This window comes from Pteronotus mesoamericanus, unplaced genomic scaffold (assembly GCF_021234165.1).
Source record: "Pteronotus mesoamericanus isolate MK-2021 breed Mesoamerican mustached bat unplaced genomic scaffold, CSHL_Meso_final contig_181, whole genome shotgun sequence".
NCBI classification, from domain to species: Eukaryota; Metazoa; Chordata; class Mammalia; order Chiroptera; family Mormoopidae; genus Pteronotus; species Pteronotus mesoamericanus.
The window spans coordinates 11,488,650-11,506,415 of record NW_026555077.1 but is presented as its reverse complement, the minus strand read 5'-3'; the positions used below and the strand labels follow the sequence as shown (position 1 = coordinate 11,506,415).

At 37.6% G+C, this 17,766-nt stretch overlaps 1 protein-coding gene across 1 annotated transcript in view; it reads left to right on the top strand.

Moving 5' to 3' along the window:
* DDAH1 (dimethylarginine dimethylaminohydrolase 1) overlaps positions 1–17,766 on the top strand; it is a 144,573-nt gene that overhangs the window by 94,487 nt on the left and 32,320 nt on the right. The window contains exons 2-4 of the mRNA XM_054566923.1: positions 4,825–4,924; positions 12,924–12,997; positions 13,753–13,872. Of these exons, the coding sequence (XP_054422898.1) occupies positions 4,825–4,924; positions 12,924–12,997; positions 13,753–13,872 (294 nt within the window). The remainder of the gene's footprint in view (positions 1–4,824; positions 4,925–12,923; positions 12,998–13,752; positions 13,873–17,766) is intronic.

Sequence of the window (17,766 nt, the reverse complement as noted above, 5' to 3'; positions counted from 1 at the left end):
AAGCACTGAGTTAATTTAGGACAAAATAATAACAGTATCAACCACTACTGGTTTGTTTGATTGTTTCTGTTTGTTCATTTGTTTTTTTGTTTGTTTTTAGCAACTACTGGTTTTGATCATAATGTGCCAGGTACTGAACTAGGTACCTTTCATGTATTAGCTTATTTGCTACCCACATAATCCCCGTTAGAGGGAAAACATTATCTCATTTTCGGACTAGGAAACCGAGGTTAACTCATTCCAAATTACATAGCTAAGAAGTAATAGAAACTGTATTCAAACCCCCAGTTCTTTCTATTCCCCATGAGAACCCAAAAGGAGTGAAATGAGAAGAGGGGATAATGATGTAAATGTGATAGGACAAATAAGGAACAAAAATGAGAGCCATAAAGAAGGCAAGAGTTGAGTAGAGCAGAGAAGGTAAGAAAGGGAGGCTAGGCATTAAGGAAGAGGAGAAATTCTTTAGACCAAGTCCTTTAGAGCAGTAATGCCTTTAGTAACTGTAACCATTATCTATCATTTTGGTTGACACCCTTGAGTCCTGCAGGACATCTTACCAGAGAGGCCCACTTCCCACCTTATGTTGTACTTTCAGGAGCTATTTCAAAGCAGAGATGTACAAGGAATAACCTGACAGCCTCCAGGAGCTGGAAGGAAATCAAATTGGAATGATTTAAATTTAAATGTGTCCTCAGTGTGTGTGCTGTAACTCTACATTGGCTTTACAGAAAAGACTAATTTTAATTTACTGGAAAGCAGATGAGGTCTGTCATGAGATGGGAAAACTTAAGAAACTTGTCCAAAGGTAAAGAGAAAAAGAAACCATATTCTCCTGTGGGTCAGTTTCATAGTACAAGTATTTGTCACTGGGTGCACACAAGCTGGTATTCATCAAAATAAGAGAGCTATCCAATGTTTATTGAGTAATTACTATGTACTAAATGCTTTACATGTACTTAATGGTCAGGAGGAGCCTAGGAGGTTGGTACCATTATGATTAACCACCCATTTTTAACAAGAAAACTGAAGTTCAGAAAGTTTGACAGCTTAAGGTCATTTGGCTCGTAAGTAGCCGAGCTGCCAGGCCCTTGGTCTTAACACTACACTCTACAGGCATTTTCAGTGGTGGGATGTTGAGTGTGTAACCAATAACTCTGCATTTTTTGACATTAGTACTCCAGAAGACAATGGGGGAAGGGAAGAAAAAAAGAAAAAGGTAATTACCTCAAAACTAGTACCAGCTCTTGGAAAGAAAGATGTGTGAGTTGGGTGAATAGAAATCGCAGAGGTCACCTGAAGTCGCTGTGGCCAGGGAAGGAATCTGTAGCAAAGGGTAGGAGAAGAAAAGATGGGAAAAAAAAGAAATACAAGTAAAAAAAGATGAAAAAAACATATAAAGTGAAAAGGGAAGGAAGAAATGTCTTATAAATTTTTAGAGTATGGAAATTACATGGCTAATTTTTTGATTAATTAAGGTCATTTCTCTAATTTACCTGTTTTATTTCTAATTTAATGGGCTAACCTGACCCATTCAACTCAGCTTTTGGAATTAATACTGTTTGTTCTGACAGGGTTCCCCATTCTGAGTAATGCTAAATCCCACTCTGTAAGGTGTCTCAGTGAAAGGTGGGTGTGTTGTTTGGTCTTTTTTTTCTCTCTTGAAAGTTAATTAAGTCAACATTAGCCATGGCTATGTAACCACAGAATGGGCAGTTCTGAAGGCTCACGGTTTGGATCTTTTCCTGCAAAAATTCCCACGTCTGTAGTTATATTTGGTGTTTTAACTGCCAGAGTAGCTGGCTTCCTTTGGGTGCCTGTGTCAGGGCAACACTGGGCCTTGTTTACAGCCGAGCTGGTCGGCTTCATGGTGCCCCCGGGCCAAGAGAATGCAGTTCTCCATGGACAGCCTCCGCTTCAGCCTCTCTTGTTTCTTCTTCAGAAATCTCCCAGTGGTTAGCATTGCTGATTTGATGCCCGATAGTCCTGCAAGTCTCAAAACTGTTTACTTGACCTTCAATATTTATTTTTTTACTTGTCCATACCCTTAACTCTGAAAGCAATAGAGCATCATCAGTGTTTGTTCTATGGACCTATCCCATTGACTTTGTTTATATAGATGTGAATGAATATTTTTTCCACTAATTTTTTTGTTTATTTTTTTATTGTTCAAGTATATTTGTCTCCATTTTCCCACCACCACTTTCTCCTGCCCCACCCACCCCAACCTCCCACCCTTACTCCCTCCCCACTTTGGCTTTGTCCATGTGTCTTTTATACATGTTCCTTGACTTGACCCTTCCCTTTCTTTTCCCCGTTATGAATGAATATTTTTAAAAAGTACTGTCCTTGCACAAAAGCCAGTTTTTTAATGTCAATGCAGCTGTTTTAACTTTTAAGAAACCACAAGTATTTTATCCTCTAAAATTTTAATTCGAAAGACATAGGACTTTTTAAGAAATACAGTGTTCGTGAAACTGGTATATACGTTAGCTTCCCTGCTTCTGTTCTCTTTAAAGCTCATAAGAGTTGAATAGAGTTCCTGAGTTGAGATATTATATTAAACTTTTCACACCAAAATATGTTACTGTTGAATTCCTAGTAATCTTTGAAATGTTGTTATAACAGAAGCAATAGCATTCTTAATAGAAACAAAAGGTAACAGTAGCTCAGTTCTCATGATCTCTCTAAGCGGAATGAATTTTCCATAGACAGGCGCAGGTGACAGAAGGAAATGGTTGTGTGTTTTCCTGGGTTCGCTGCAGCCCAGCAACTCGTGGTAAATATTGTTTTGCTTCTTTTTTATGCTATAGCAATGATTTCCACGTCCTGATACATAGCAAAACCTATGCCACTGTTAAAAGAAGTTACTAGACGTATTTATTACAACATTTTAAGACTGCTTCACCTGTGGAAATAATTTTTATTGTTCTGAGTCACTCTGGTTTGTGGAATTTTTACATGAGTTCCAGGACAAGGATGAGATGATACATTTATTTTATTTTGTATCCTTTTCTTTTTTTTTAACTATGTGAGTATCAGGCTTGTTGTCAAAGGATTTCCATATTTTCATTACTTTAGAGGTTACTCTGCTATATTTATGTCTCCTAAACTCTTCATTGACAACTCACTGTGTGAACTGGGCATGTATTTTGGTAGAACTACCTACTTTTCTCAATGTCATATGATCTCTTGTTTTTCCCATAACCCTGTTCATGTCTTCTCCATGTATGTCTTTACCATGTTAAAGGTTATACAGACCTCCAGAAATATTTAAATTGTTTTGCTGAGCCATGGGAAGGACTAGAATTAAATTGTGCACTTCGAGGGGCATTTGTTATGTCTTAAGTTGTTTTCTTGTATTAAAGTAGACCTCACTAAAAGTGTTCCCTAGTTTATCCCAGAATATCTCTGCTCTTGAGACTATAGCCTGAAATTACAGACAGTCCCTAAAATTCATTTTCAAGTATTCTTTGGTTTGATTGCAATTATGGTATTTGTTAATCACCTCTAGGGACCTAGGTTAAATTTAAATAACAGTTTAGATTTACAGAGAAGCTTTAGATGTTCTGACATTTTTAGGAAATATTTGAATACAAAATCATGACTGTTCTTTCGGCTAAGTTTTCAAGGAACTGGTTATTGACATTGATACTCCTTCCACATATTACTCTGTGTGTGTGCAATTCTTACAGAGTTACTTAATGTTTAAAAGTAAATCTTGTACTTTCTGGCAAGGGTAGAAGGACTGGCTCTTCTGCCTCCCACCTTTCTTGACTCATGTGCCCTAACTAGTCGCTATTCCAACAGTGTCCTAAGTAGCTGCCTTCCCAACAGAAAAAGGGACTATAGTATTGACTTATGTTTAAACCAGAGGAGGACAAAATGGACAATTTCTTCTTTTGCAAATGACTGTGGTGGTCCAAACTACGAAGTCTGTCTGGAAAAAGCCCAGCCATTGTTAATATAACAAGAACAGTTTGCGCCACGTTCATGTAACCTGGCAGCTAAGGAGAGTGGACTGGAATGCCCATGCATGAACAGACAACTTCACTGTGCTAGTCAGTGGGAGTGGTAGATGCCACTGAGAGAACATGTGTACTGTGTGGCCAGCACATTCAAAATGACTGAGCAAATAGAGCAATGAATCTGCATCAGATTTTGTGTTAAGCTTGACCATTCCTCCGTGGAAACTATTCAGATGATTTGCTTTCTGGGATGATGCAATGACAGAAGCACAAATAAAGGTGTGGCACAAATGCTTCAAAGATGTTCAAGAGTTTGTTGAAAGTGATCCACATTCTGGAAGGCCTACAGTAAGCAGAACACCTGAGAATGTTGACTGTGTACGGGTTGCAATCGACAAAGATCAGCGACTGACAGTGAGAGAACCAGAAGTTAATCTGGGGATTCCAAAAACTATTGTGCCCAAGATTTTGACGCAGGATCTTGGCATGAAATGTGCCATGGCAAAGCTAGTTCCGTGGCTCTGCTATCAGAGCAGAAGGAACTTCATGCTGCACTTGGGAGAACTGTGTGAAGTCCCAAGGTGCCTACTTTGAAGGGTACAGAGGCATCGTTGTCCTATGTACAATGTTTCTTGTATGTTGCATCTTCTTCAATAAATGTCTCTATTTTTCATAGTACATGGCTGGATACTTTATGGACATAGCCTGCCGTATACTACATATATTCATATATTCACAAGGGGGTGTGTGTGTGTGTGTGTGTTTGCACATGGGAGCATAATTCAGTGTTCAGAAGTTTTAGATGATTGATTTTCTTTTTAGAAAATGGTAAGGTATTAATCTGAATCATTTTCAACAGGTTGACATGATGAAAGAAGCATTAGAAAAACTTCAGCTCAATATAATAGAGATGAAAGATGAAAATGCAACCTTAGATGGTGGAGACGTCTTATTCACAGGTATAATTGTATATACTTTTTCCTATCCAAAAATATTTCTAATACCTGGCTAATATTCACTTGTTTAATTATAGTTCTTTTTAAATTACCAAAGTAAAAAATGCTAAATGCAAGAAATTTGGAAAATACAGAAAAGCACAAAAGAGAAAAAAGAAAAAATAAACTTTCATTCAAAGATAAACATTTCAATATTTGGGCATATGTCCTTTTAGTATTTTTGTATATATGTATTTGCATATTTTTTACAAGAATGTCATCAGCATGTACATTTCATTTCGTAAGTTTCATCTACTATGTACCACAACTTGAGTTTATGGGTTGCATGGTTTTGCATTGTGTGACAAAATATACGGTTTGTGATTAAAAGATTCTTAATTCAAGATGTGTGATTTACAAATAATTTTCTCCCCAGTTAGCAACATGAATTTAAATAATTATCAATGCAAATTGACTTGGCTTACTGCCAAATGAATAATAGCAGAACTCAACAAATATAAACACTTAATATTATTATTGATCTAACTGACATCAGTTTTTACAGAGGGTTGGGTATAGCTACTAAAGAAAGAGTAACTTTAGCATTTAATGTTTCCAACTCTTCACAATTGTATAGTTTTATAAATGCATGGGCCAAGTTCAGAATGCCCAGATTCATCCTGGTTGTACTGATAAGCATGACAATCAATAATAATTTTTAATTTATAATGATAGTTTATTATTCTCCATATGTCAGAGAATAAATGTGTGTTTCACAGATGTAGCCTTAACAGCAGAAGCTGATGCCCAGGGATCTGGGGATGTAGCCCCAAGTGGCCCACTGAAAGCTTGAAGCTTCTTGGAAGTCTAATATTTTAGCTGATGTGAGTCTTATATTAAATGCCATGTATATAAACAAAATATAGCCAAGCCATCTTCATTTAGATATAAAAAATATCTTGGCCCTGGCCAGTGTGGCTCAGTTGGTTGGAGTGTTTTCCCATACACCAAAAGGTGGGCATTCATTTGCTGGTCATTGCACACACCTAGGTTGTGGGTTCAATCCCCAGCTCAGGTGTGTATGGGGGGAAACCAAACCAATCATTGTTTCTCTCTAACATCGATTTCTCTCTCTCCCTCTCTCCCACCCCTACATCATCTTTTCTAAAACCAACAACATATTTTTAATTTTTTTAAAGATAAAAGTATCATGTAATACTTACATTTTGATATAATTAAAATTTCTGAAGGAGGAGATTTCTCCTGTGACATTTGGATAGCTCCTTGCTGGGTATCACATCCTCATGGATGGGACCACTGGGTTGCTGAGCTCCAGGGGATGTCACTCTCATCATAGCTTGTGAGCAATATCCCTGGAGTTGTGCAGTGCATAGCCTGTGTGGCCAGTGTTATGGGCAGTGCCCTGCCCCTGGGGTTTGGTGTGCACACCCATGAGCCATAAGAACATAGAACAAGGAGCCAAGGAGGCCTGCCCTGCAGTCTCAATTCCAGATGTGTCCAAGCAGACTCGGGCAGTCTTTGAATCTGCATAGTAAGTTCCCTTAGCACATTCTTTGGTCTCCCATTGATGGAACTTTCATTCCTTTTGGCAGCACAGAACAGCCTGTTTCTCTTAGAAAACAGGCTTTTGTGGAAAGATAGATGTGTAAATCATACCTCCTTACAATAAAGCTAAATTTTTATACCAAAACATAGCCATGTAATAAATAACTTGTAAGAAGATACTGATAATATTTGAAGTAAGTTTAAAATAAGCTGTGTATACAGTTATTTAGTTATCTTAACAGCTCAGCTGAACAGGTTCTGTGAAAGCTCATCAGTGTTGTATGGCACAGCTTGTACCAGAAACCTCTGCCAGGGGTCAAAGGTCTTCCCACAGCCTCTCAAGCCTAATGCTTTTGCCCCAGTTTCTAATTAGGTACTAAGTATTGAGGCTTGCCTTTGACACTATCTGTAAACTTTTTTTGTAATATTCAATAGTTAAATTAATATCTTAAAAGTTCTTCTTATTCAAAACTGAGATTGAGTTAAGATATTGAAATCTATCTGCTTGGCACCTCATTCACACCTAATATTTGGTCCTGCCTTCTATTTCCTACTTCTCAGGTTTGGGTTTGTTTTGTTTTTTTTTTCTTTTTTTCCCAGAGTGGAAATATTATTTTTTTTATTTTTTTTATTATTTTTTTATTATTTTATTGCTCAAATACATTTGTCTCCATTTTCCTGACAACACTTTCCCTTGCCCCACCTACTCCCACCTCCCACCCTCAATCCCTCCCCACTTTGGCTCTGTCCATGGATCCTTTATGCATGTTTTTTGACTTGATCCTTCCCCTTCTTTTCCCCATTACCTCTCATCCTTCCTCCCCTCTCCTTACTGTCAGTTTGTTCTTTCTTTCAATGTCGCGAGTTATATTTTTCTTGCTTGTTTGTTTTGTTGATTAGGTTGCACTTATACCGATATCATATGGTATTTGTCTTTCACCCCCTGGCTTTTTTCGCTTAGCATAATGCTCTCCAGTTCCATCCATGCTGTTGCGAAGGGTAGTAGCTCTTTCTTTCTTTCAGCTGGGTAGTATTCCATTGTGTAAATGGACCATTGTTTTTTGATCCACTCATTTATTGATGGGCACTTAGGTTGCTTCCAGCACTTAGCTATTGTAAATTGTGGTGCTCTGATCATTGGGGTGCATAGGTTCTTTGGAACTGGTGTTTCAGGATTCTTAGGGTATAATCCCAGCAGTGGAATTGCTGGGTCAAAGGCAATTCCATTTTTAGTTTTTTGAGGAAATTCCACATTGTTTTCCACAGTGGCTGCACCAGTCTGCATTCCAGCCAGCAGTGTACTAGGGTTCCCTTTTCTCCGCAACCTCCCCAGCACTTACTGTTTGTTGGTTTGTTTATGATGGCCATTCTGACCAGTGTGAAGTGGTATCTCGTTGTGGTTTTAATTTGCATCTCTCTGATGGCTAGTGATGCTGAGCATCCTTTCATATGCCTCAGGGCCCTGTGTATGTCTTCCTTGGAGAAGTATCTGTTCAGGTCCTTTGCCCATTTTTTAATCAGATTGTTTGTCTTCCTGGAGTGGAGTCATGTGATTTCTTTATATATTTTAGAGATCAAACCCTTGTCCGAGGTATCATTGGCAAATATATTTTCCCATATGGTCGGTTCCCTTTTCATTTTGCTGATGTTTTCTTTAGCCGTGCAGAAGCTTCTTTTTTATGATGAAGTCCCATTTGTTTATTCTTTCCTCTATGTCCCTTCCTGTAGGGGACATATTGGTGAAAATATTGTTGCACAGTACATCTGAGAGTTTCCTGCCTATTGTGAAAGTGATTAATGTCACTTGAAATGTATAATTAAAACAGTTAAAATGGCAAATTTTATGTGATATATATTTTATCAGGACTCTAGGACTTTTATGGTGTTGTGTCTTATATGTAAGTCTTTTATCCATTTTGAGTTTATTTTTGATGACATGATAGCGTACATAGAAAACCCTATGGACTCCACCAAAAAAACCACTCAACCTGATAAGTATATTTTGCAAAACAGTGGGATACAAAGTCAATATTCAGAAATCAAAGGCATTTTTGTACACCAACAATGAAATATCAGAATCAGAAATCAGGAAAAAAATTCCATTTGCTATAGCAACAAGAAAAGTAAAGTATCTAAGAATAAACTTAACCAAGGAGGTAAAAGACCTGTACTCAGAAAACTACACAACACGGAAGAAAGAAGTTAAGGAAGACAATTTTTTTTCCTTCTTAAAAGTTGTGGTAAAATATATATCACATAAAATTTGCCATTTTAACTGTTTTACTTATACATTTCAAGTGGCATTCATCACTTTCACAATATTGTACAACCATCACCACTGAAATTTTGAATTAGGCAGAGTCGGGTAAGAAACAAAGTCCGCGGAGCATTCATGTGCTCTGTGTCCTCTCCCTTCTGTAACTCAGAGTTTCATTAACAACTGATCAGGACGGGCAGAAGGAAAGCTGCTCACCAGCTGCAGCCCCACTGGGGAACCTGTCAGTCCGGTGAACTGCTGCTGGCAGAAATTGTTTCAGACCTACTTCCCTTAACTGGACAACATCAACTTACTTCTACTTTTACTTATTTATTTTTGTGAAATTAGGAACATATAAAAAGAGTTATAAAATGTTTATGCACAGTTTAAAGACCAATAATAAAATGAACACCTGGGTGCCTACCACCTTGCTTAAGACATACAACATTGCCTAACCACGGGGCCCCCCGTCCCAGCCTCTCTCTCCTCCCAGCCTGAGGTAACCACTGGCCTGAATTTTGTGTTAAGTGCTACCTGTCTGTCTTTGAGTTTTACCTCAATACATGCATTCCTAAATTATATGTGTGATTTTTCTGCTTTTGAGCTAATTTAATGTGTGTAGTTCATTTTTACTGTTGTGTGGTATTTTGTGGTACATAGATCATGATGTGTATGTTCATTGTACTACTGATGTACACTTGACTTTTTTTCCAGTTTTTGTCTATTATCTTCAATGCTGCTATGTACATTCTTGTGTTTGTCTCCCAGAGACATGGATAAGAGTTTCTCTAAACAGCTAGAAATAGAATTTCAGGTGCAAAACTCCTTTTTTTTTTGCTTCAGTGTCATATGATTTTCTTCTTTAATCTATTGATGTGGTTAATTAAATTAATTGATTTTCTGATATCTGACCAGTCTTGCATCCCTGAAATGGAAACAAACTTGGTCATGATACATCTCTTTTTACTACAGTATTGGATTTATTTTGCTAATATTTTAAGACTTTTGTTTCTGAGACCTATAATTTTTCTTTCTTGTTATCCTTGTCTGGCTTTGGTAAAAGAGTTATGTTAATCTCATTAAAATATATTAGGGAATATTTCCTATGTTTCTGTTCTGTAGAGTCAGTACTTTTTAATTGGGCGTTCCTTGAGCTGTGACATAACTTACCAGTAAAAAGGCCCTGTGGGCTGGTGCCTTCTTTGTGGGGAGCTTTTTGAACTCATATTGTTTCTTTAATGATTGTAAGATTAATGAGGTTTTTCTTAGTAAGTTTTGGTGAGTTCTGTTTTCTGAGATTTTATCTCTTTTATCTAAGTTTTCAAATGTTGGGTAAAAAGTTATTCACATCGTCTACATATCCATTTTAAGCCTCACAACAATGACAGTCATGTCTTCATTTAATTTCATGATGTTTATTTGACTTCTCTTTTCTTTCCAGAAACATGTTGGTTTAAATTTTTTTAAACCAACTTTTTGCTTCATTGAGCCCTCTCTCACATATGTTTCTTTCTATTGTTTTGCTACCTTTACTTCCTTCCTTCCTTTAATTTTTTTTAAATTTTGCTCTTTTGTCTTACATTTCAAGTTGGAATTATGTCTCTTTAATTTTGGACCTTTTCTCATCTTAGGGTAAACATGTAAAGCTATGTAACTTTCCCTCCAAGTTTAGCAGGTTTAGCTCCATCTTTCATGTTTTGAGAGTAATATTTTTGTTATCATTACTTCCAAATGTTTTCTTTAATTTCCATTATAATTTATTCTTTGACTCATCAGTGGATAAAAATGTTTTTTTAAAAAACATATTGGTCATTATTTTAAATTGCTGGGACAAAGACTCAAACATGTCTTATCTTTACTTTAAGCTTATCTTTCCTTTAAAATTTCTATTTCAAGTAGACCAAATACTTGATTGAGGAAAGCTTTTCTTTATAATTCTCTCCAGTAAGTATAGATCCCTAATAAAATAATGGATCTGTTCAATGATTATCAGAGGATGTTAAAACCTTTCTATGAAAATTTGATGGGGATCTTCATAATGGAACAATCAGGCTGACACCACCTGAACCCACTGGTCATCTAGCATCACTGAAAATGTGAGCCAGCTGTGTGCCTCCTGATATGATGCAACGGAAGCATAGCCCCATATCTGAAGTAGTCCAATAAAAAAAAAAACATTGAACAAGAATCTAATTAAGTATCTCCATAAAACCGTTTGTTTACCAAAAATTCCAAGCATAAAGGAAGAATTTAATGATAGATGATACACACACACAGGGAAGCAATCGGCCAAATGTGGAATGTAGGATAGTCAATAGGTCCAATGACCTGGTTTCTCCTGTAAAAGGATGATATGAGGGAGGAAAATAAACTGAGGGTGAACTGGTAGAAGAAAATGACATTAAAAAAATACAACAAAAACAATTTTTTAAATATTTCAATTTCAGTACTTTTTATCGGTTCATTTCACCAGAAAGCCATTTAGGAGATCTAGTCCACTATACAGAAGAAACAGAAGGGATTAGCCAAAGAACATACATGCATAACTCATAGACACAGACAACGGTGTGGTGGTGGCCAGAGGGAAGGGGCTTGGGAGCTGGGTGGAGGCGGCAGAAGGGGGAGGGATGGGAACCTCTGTCCTGGTGTCAACAATAAAAATAAAGGAAAAAAAAAAAGATACAGAAGTCTAACTTACTTTTTAGAGATAAGCAGTTTGCTTTTCTTTTCACTTCTCTATCTTGCCTTACTTAGTCTTTGAAAATGTGAATAGTGTGCAAGCCCTATTATAAAAGTATTTAAATTTTCTTAATGCATGCAATGTTTTTCTTTATAATTTAAGTATAATTTATAAATCTAGTCTTATCTTAATTAAGGAAATTTAATGGTTTTTTTTCATTGTAGCTAACTTTTTTAATAAACGGAGTCGTACTTTTGTCAAGCAAAAGACCTTTCCCATATTTAAGTTTTCATTTGTATGCAGTGAATTTTCTCAAGAGAAAACACAATCACACCATTACCCCAAAAACGTCAATCTGCCTCCAAAGACTCCTGTGTCTGCCAACAGCACAAGCCATTGAAATTTATCATAATATCATTTCACCTATGTTTTTTACCCCTTTTATAAAGACATCATGAAAATTCAAGTTGCAGCACTTGTAAAATTTGCCAAGCAGTTTTTTTCTACATGGCTACTCTTCTAATACTTTATCCTACTGTTCTGGGGCAAAAAAAAAATTTCTCTTTTAATATTTTTTCTCCTTTCATGCAGAATTCTTTTTTCAAAGAATTAAGGGAGGATAAAAATCCCTACACTTATGTATTACATAACTCTATCTACTATAATTGTTTGTTTGTCTATAACTAGGAAACAATTTTTATTTAGTGTTTTGTTTCCAGAGAAGAAAAATTATAGAATTTCAGAACAGCCAAATAAAAAAAAAAAAGTTCTATTTTCCTAAACTTTAGTATTTGTAGATAAGCATCTTTGATGATTTTGTTTAAAATAAATGGATATATAGTTGTGGTTTTTTTTAAAGACAGTTCTCAGAGTCAGAAATGAAGACCAATCAGCACAAAACTCACTTTATATCCAGATGGTTTCTTCAGCCCTTATTTTACTGTCATAAGGAAAGGAATTCAACTTCATTAAAAATATCTAGGGTTGTCTTTTTGGAAAAGAAAGAGGAAGCACTACTAACTTGCCATTGTTATTACTTAATTTCAGATTGCAGATTATTAATGTGTTTAATTCTATTGTTTCCTAAGTAAAAACTTAATTCTATTATTATGGTAAAATATAGATAAAGTGGAATCTACCACTTAACAATTTTTAAGTACAAAGCTCGGAGGCAGACTACATTCATCCGTCGCCGCCCTCCCTCCCCAGCCCTTTTTCAAATCTTCCCCAAACTGACACTTCACATCCAGGGAACACTGGCTCCCCGGTTCCTCTTCTCCCCATTACCTGGCAACCACTGTTGTACTTCCCATTTCAATAAATTTGAAAGGGTTGATTTCTAAGAGTAATGGTTTACGATTAGATTTGTGTAAGAAGAGCTGAGGTCAGAGTGAAAGTACACCTGCCCTCTAAGGCAGGAAAGACCTGCGTGATGCTTTAAGGTCATTATTTATAGGTAAAGAAATAGTGTGCCGCCACTGGTGCCACCTACTCACTATGTTCCATGACATTTATTATAGGCAGAGAATTTTTTGTGGGTCTTTCCAAAAGGACAAATCAACGAGGTGCTGAAATTTTGGCTGATACTTTTAAGGTAAGTGAAAGTTAATTTATGCCAGGCACAGAGTAATTAATATGTGTTCATAGACCCACTGTGTCTGTAGGTCATGAATAATGGTATTTATATGTCACCAGCTTTGCAAACTAATTCCTAACATTTGTATGTTTGTTAGATGTTTTAGAAGCTATCAAATAACATGTCTCAATAAATAGGTGGTATTGGGCTACCACGGCAGCAACAAAGTTATCACTGACATCTGTTTTCTCCTAATATATAATCATACAACCACAAATGTTCATGGCACAATTGATGACTTAAAAAAAAAATCAGGAGACTCAATAGACTTTAACCTAAAGTGTGGATTTTCAGATTGGAATCAAGGATTACCTGTATTTTGTCGCCTACTATGTGCTGGAAACTGTGCTGGGTGTTGCACAGACATCCTCTCAAGTCCTCTTTACTCTGTTGATCACTAAGGAAGGGATAGAAGCCCCATGAAGCTCTGTTCCCCATGAAGATGGGAGGCTCTAGTTTGCACAGGATATTTAGCCACATCCTTTCAGAGTAGCCCACCCCATAGATCAACAATCACACATCTGGAGGACAGCTCTTCCTTTTAGAAGCAGTCTTCATTTATCTGGCAATACCAAAACCTACAGATCCCAGTTTTCCTTGCAGATATGCAGGTTCTGGCAGCATCCAGAGGAGCACGCATGATTCAGGCAGGTTTAAATATGTTTTAGAATGATTCTGCAATGCCAAACTGCTTGTTTCTATTATTTGCATAGGACTATGCGGTCTCCACAGTCCCAGTGGCTGATACTTTGCATTTGAAGAGTTTCTGCAGCATGGCTGGGCCTAACCTCATTGCAATTGGGTCCAGTGAGTCTGCACAGAAGGCCCTCAAGGTAAATGCAAAAACTAGGTACCTTCTAAATGCAGGAGGTAATGCCTGCCACATGGTTTTCCTGATTCTGTCTGCTGGGTGGGCAGGGAGGGAACAGGTTGGCACTTGAGCTTTCTCTGACAAACACTGTCACAACTCCTCGTTAATCAAGTACCAGGATCACCTAAGTGATGAACCATTCTTACTCACACACCAGGTTTCCTAGAAAGGCCATGATTCAGAAAAATAACTATCAAACTCATTACATTTTCTTTCCTCTGGGGACAAGGAGGCTGCCACCAATAGATCTCCTTGTAACATTTCTCTTATGTCAAGTAGTTGGTACGAAAGAGGTCATTACATTTTTCTTATCCTTTTGTACATCTGAAATGCTTCATAAGAATCTTTTAGAGAGCCATGATTTAGAAGTACCTAAAAACCTGAACTTCTTCATATGCATTTGGAATACTTACGTTTTAGGACAGGAACTTTTCTCATTTCACAGATGAGAATAGGAAAGCCCAGAAGAAATATGACTTGCCCAGGTCACACAGCTAGATCCTGAGTAGAAGCCATTGATAATGAAGAAGACCTTCCATATTAAGGTTCTTTACAGTCCAAAGACACTTTCCTTCTCCTTTGTAACTAACGACCCCATGAGATGATCTGTACTGTGCATAATGGTGAAAACCATGTCTGTTTTGCTTAACCATTTGTGGTCCTTCATGCTTAGCCCACAGTGGGACATTAATAAATATCTGGTGAATGGATGAATGGAGGGACGAACAAATGAGTAAGAGTGGGGGTATGATCTCCATGTTGCACAGGAGAACTAGATAAAGGACTCCCCAGATAACAAGGCTAATACTAAATGGTGGGTTGGGACTACCACCCCTTCCTCTCAGGTGGTCCTTCCCAACAATAAACATGACTTATTAAAAGACCAAAGACAGAAACTCCTTTTAGGCAAAGAGGGGAAATCTGTGTGCCCCAAGGTGCACAATTTATATCTTTGCCCTTTCAGGTCTTTACTCTGTTACCTCAGTGCTAGACTTGGTACAGTTTGTATGGGAAGCAATCACTGCCTCCCAATTGCTATTTTCCCCTCTGAATTACCTGCAATTTCCTCAGCCAGCTCACCTGGCCTTTATGTCTTCCTAGTCTCAAACTGTATATTTGATTGTATTTCTAGGATTTTTCACAAGTGTTGCTGAGCCATCTGACTCAGAAGTTGAATTTGGTAGCTTTTTCTTCACTTCCTTGTGTTCTGCTTTATCCGGAAGGCTTTGTCCACTTTTGGCATGTACAAAAGGATGGTGTCTTGAAAGAGAGAATTTGATAAATGATGTCACTCATGAGGCTCTAGGAAGATTATTTTTCCCCTCAGGGGACACTCTGGTATCTGTCCATGGCAGCTGGGTTGGTCTGCACATGCCTGAAATTGATTACACGGGAAGGAGAGGGCTGAAGCTGGCTTATACTGTGCCTTCGTGTGAATTAGCAGAGAGAACCTCCTCTGAGAGACAAATTGGAAAAATGAGCCCCAACTGCCATTCTGGGTAGACTTGATCCCTAACCCAAATAGTCTGGAATAACTAATGCATACAAAAGAAGAGATAATACAATACGGTTAACCCACACTACATTATATAAAATAGCCCTAACTGTTATTCAGAGGAGAGAAGGGATCTCCTTGAGGGCTAGGTATTCAGAAAAAGCTTCATGGAGAAAAATGGAGCTAGCTGTGGGGCTAAAGGTTTGACAGGGTGGGATTCAGTGAGGGAGAGTTTCCGGCGGGGACACAGTATGAAAAAAGACTGAGCGAAGTACACACATGAGATGTAGGCAAACTAGTCCAACTAATAAAGAGTTTTCTAATGGGCTCCTGGAAATACAGCTGGATGGGGTAAGTGAAGTCTGAAGAGGAAGGGGCTTAAAAGTGTGGAAGAGGATGAATTTACATCCATGAAGCAGGAGTCTGGGTACCCACAAGACTCTGAAAAGCAGGGTCTGTATTGCTTCAGAGACATTGGACCACCATTTCTTTTGGAAAAAAAAAAAATCAGAGGCGGAAGGCCCTGCAATCAGAGAAGAGAACCAATGATGACCTAGAAAAAAAAAAAGCCAAGACTTTATAGTTCTCTTTCCTGTAGAGCTCGTTTGAGTTAGTGTTAATAGTGATGTTCGCTCTATGCTTGAAACCTTCTGTGTCAGAAGCTATAAATAATCCTCCCTGACTACAAAGGCATTCTTTGGAGATCAGATTTTCTATCAGTGAATGTGCTTCCTAAACCATGGGCCTCTGGGGTTGGCGGATACCCACCTGTCATATTCCTAGCATCAAAAAGGTCCTCTTACCTTTAATGAAAGCAGGAAGACAAACTGAACCGAGGACTAATGAGGCCTGTGTGAGGGCCTGTTCCCAGGTCAGAACTCGGTGGGTTGCCGAAAGTCAGATTCAGTGAACTGAACTCCTTATTTACTTGAGAACAGTTTGGGCTCCTGTATAAGAACAATCACTGAAATTGATAGTGAGGTAAGTCCCACTGCTAATTTGGAGAGAGAAAATCTGATGTAATTAGGCAAGAAGACAAATGCATAGAGATAAATACATCATTTGCAAGTAATGAAAGCATATTGGTTTTACTTTTTCCATTTCACAAGTAAAAATACTGAGATCTGATTAAATAAAGCATTTTGAATAGGATCTTATGATTTCAAAATCAAATATCCTGGGCCCTGATTCTCCTCTCCCTAACTGTCTACTCATTCTTTTTCTATTCAAAACCTTCCCTATTATTTTCTCATGGATTTGTTCTAGCTGAGCTTCCCCTTTCTCCTCCCCTCTCTCCAACTACCCCCTTCATTTTTTTTTTTTTTTTTTTTTTTTTTTTGCTTGTATCCAGGATCTGACCTGTCTCAGTAGAGATGTTAGTTTCGTCCCAAATACCTGTTTACCCCTTGCAAATCTTGATGTCTCAATCTTACCTCTGTGGAGAACCCTCTGGCCACTAGGGCATCTCTTTGAAGGGCGAGGCATTTAAACAGAAGTGAATTGTGCCTTCCTGCACTATGCGCTGAAAGCCTGAATACTTCCCACATCTGTCACTGCTTGCAGAGTACTTGTTTCCTTCAGAGTCTGAAAACCACATCTTACATATTTATGCAAAGCTGAGAGCCCAAGGGTTTCTTATTGCCTTTAAAACATTTTGTAATAGATTTGCAATCTATTCTTGGTTAATGAAGTAGTTTCTTATGGAGATAGTCATCATACCTGTCTAAGGTTGTAGTAGATTTAATAGTGTGTGTGTTGGATATTTCAATGAAATCATCCGTCCAGGAAGACTTTAGCAACTCTGCTAAAAAGCCCAGAACACATTTAATACAGGGTACATTTAATACACATTTAACAAAGAGTATATTTAATACAGGGAAGGAAGAAAGGAGGACATTTTACTGTTGATATGGCCAAGGTTCTAGACGTTAGATTGACCCACAAATTCCTAAAGATATTTGACACCAAGTCTTATCTTAGAAACACTAATCTCTAAGCAAAATCAGTCTTTAGAGCAATGTGCCCCTTCTATAGTTTTCCTCCCAGACTTTCCATTATTCCCTTCATGACCCTGGGTAACTACCACATTCATCCTTCTTCTCCAGCTATAAAAGAAAATAGCATATGATTAATTCATGCCCAGGCAATAGATGTACTTGTACCTTGCAGAAGGAATGTTTGCCCTCTCATGACATGAGAAAACTCCAGTTCCTGCACAGCTGGAACACTGCTTACAAACATAATTTGAGCAAAACAAGGCAATCTCAAAAAAGACATGTATTCTATTATTTCATTTATTTAAACAAGAGACAAAACTACTCTATGCTGTTAGCAGTCAGAATAGTGGTTACTTTAAGGTGG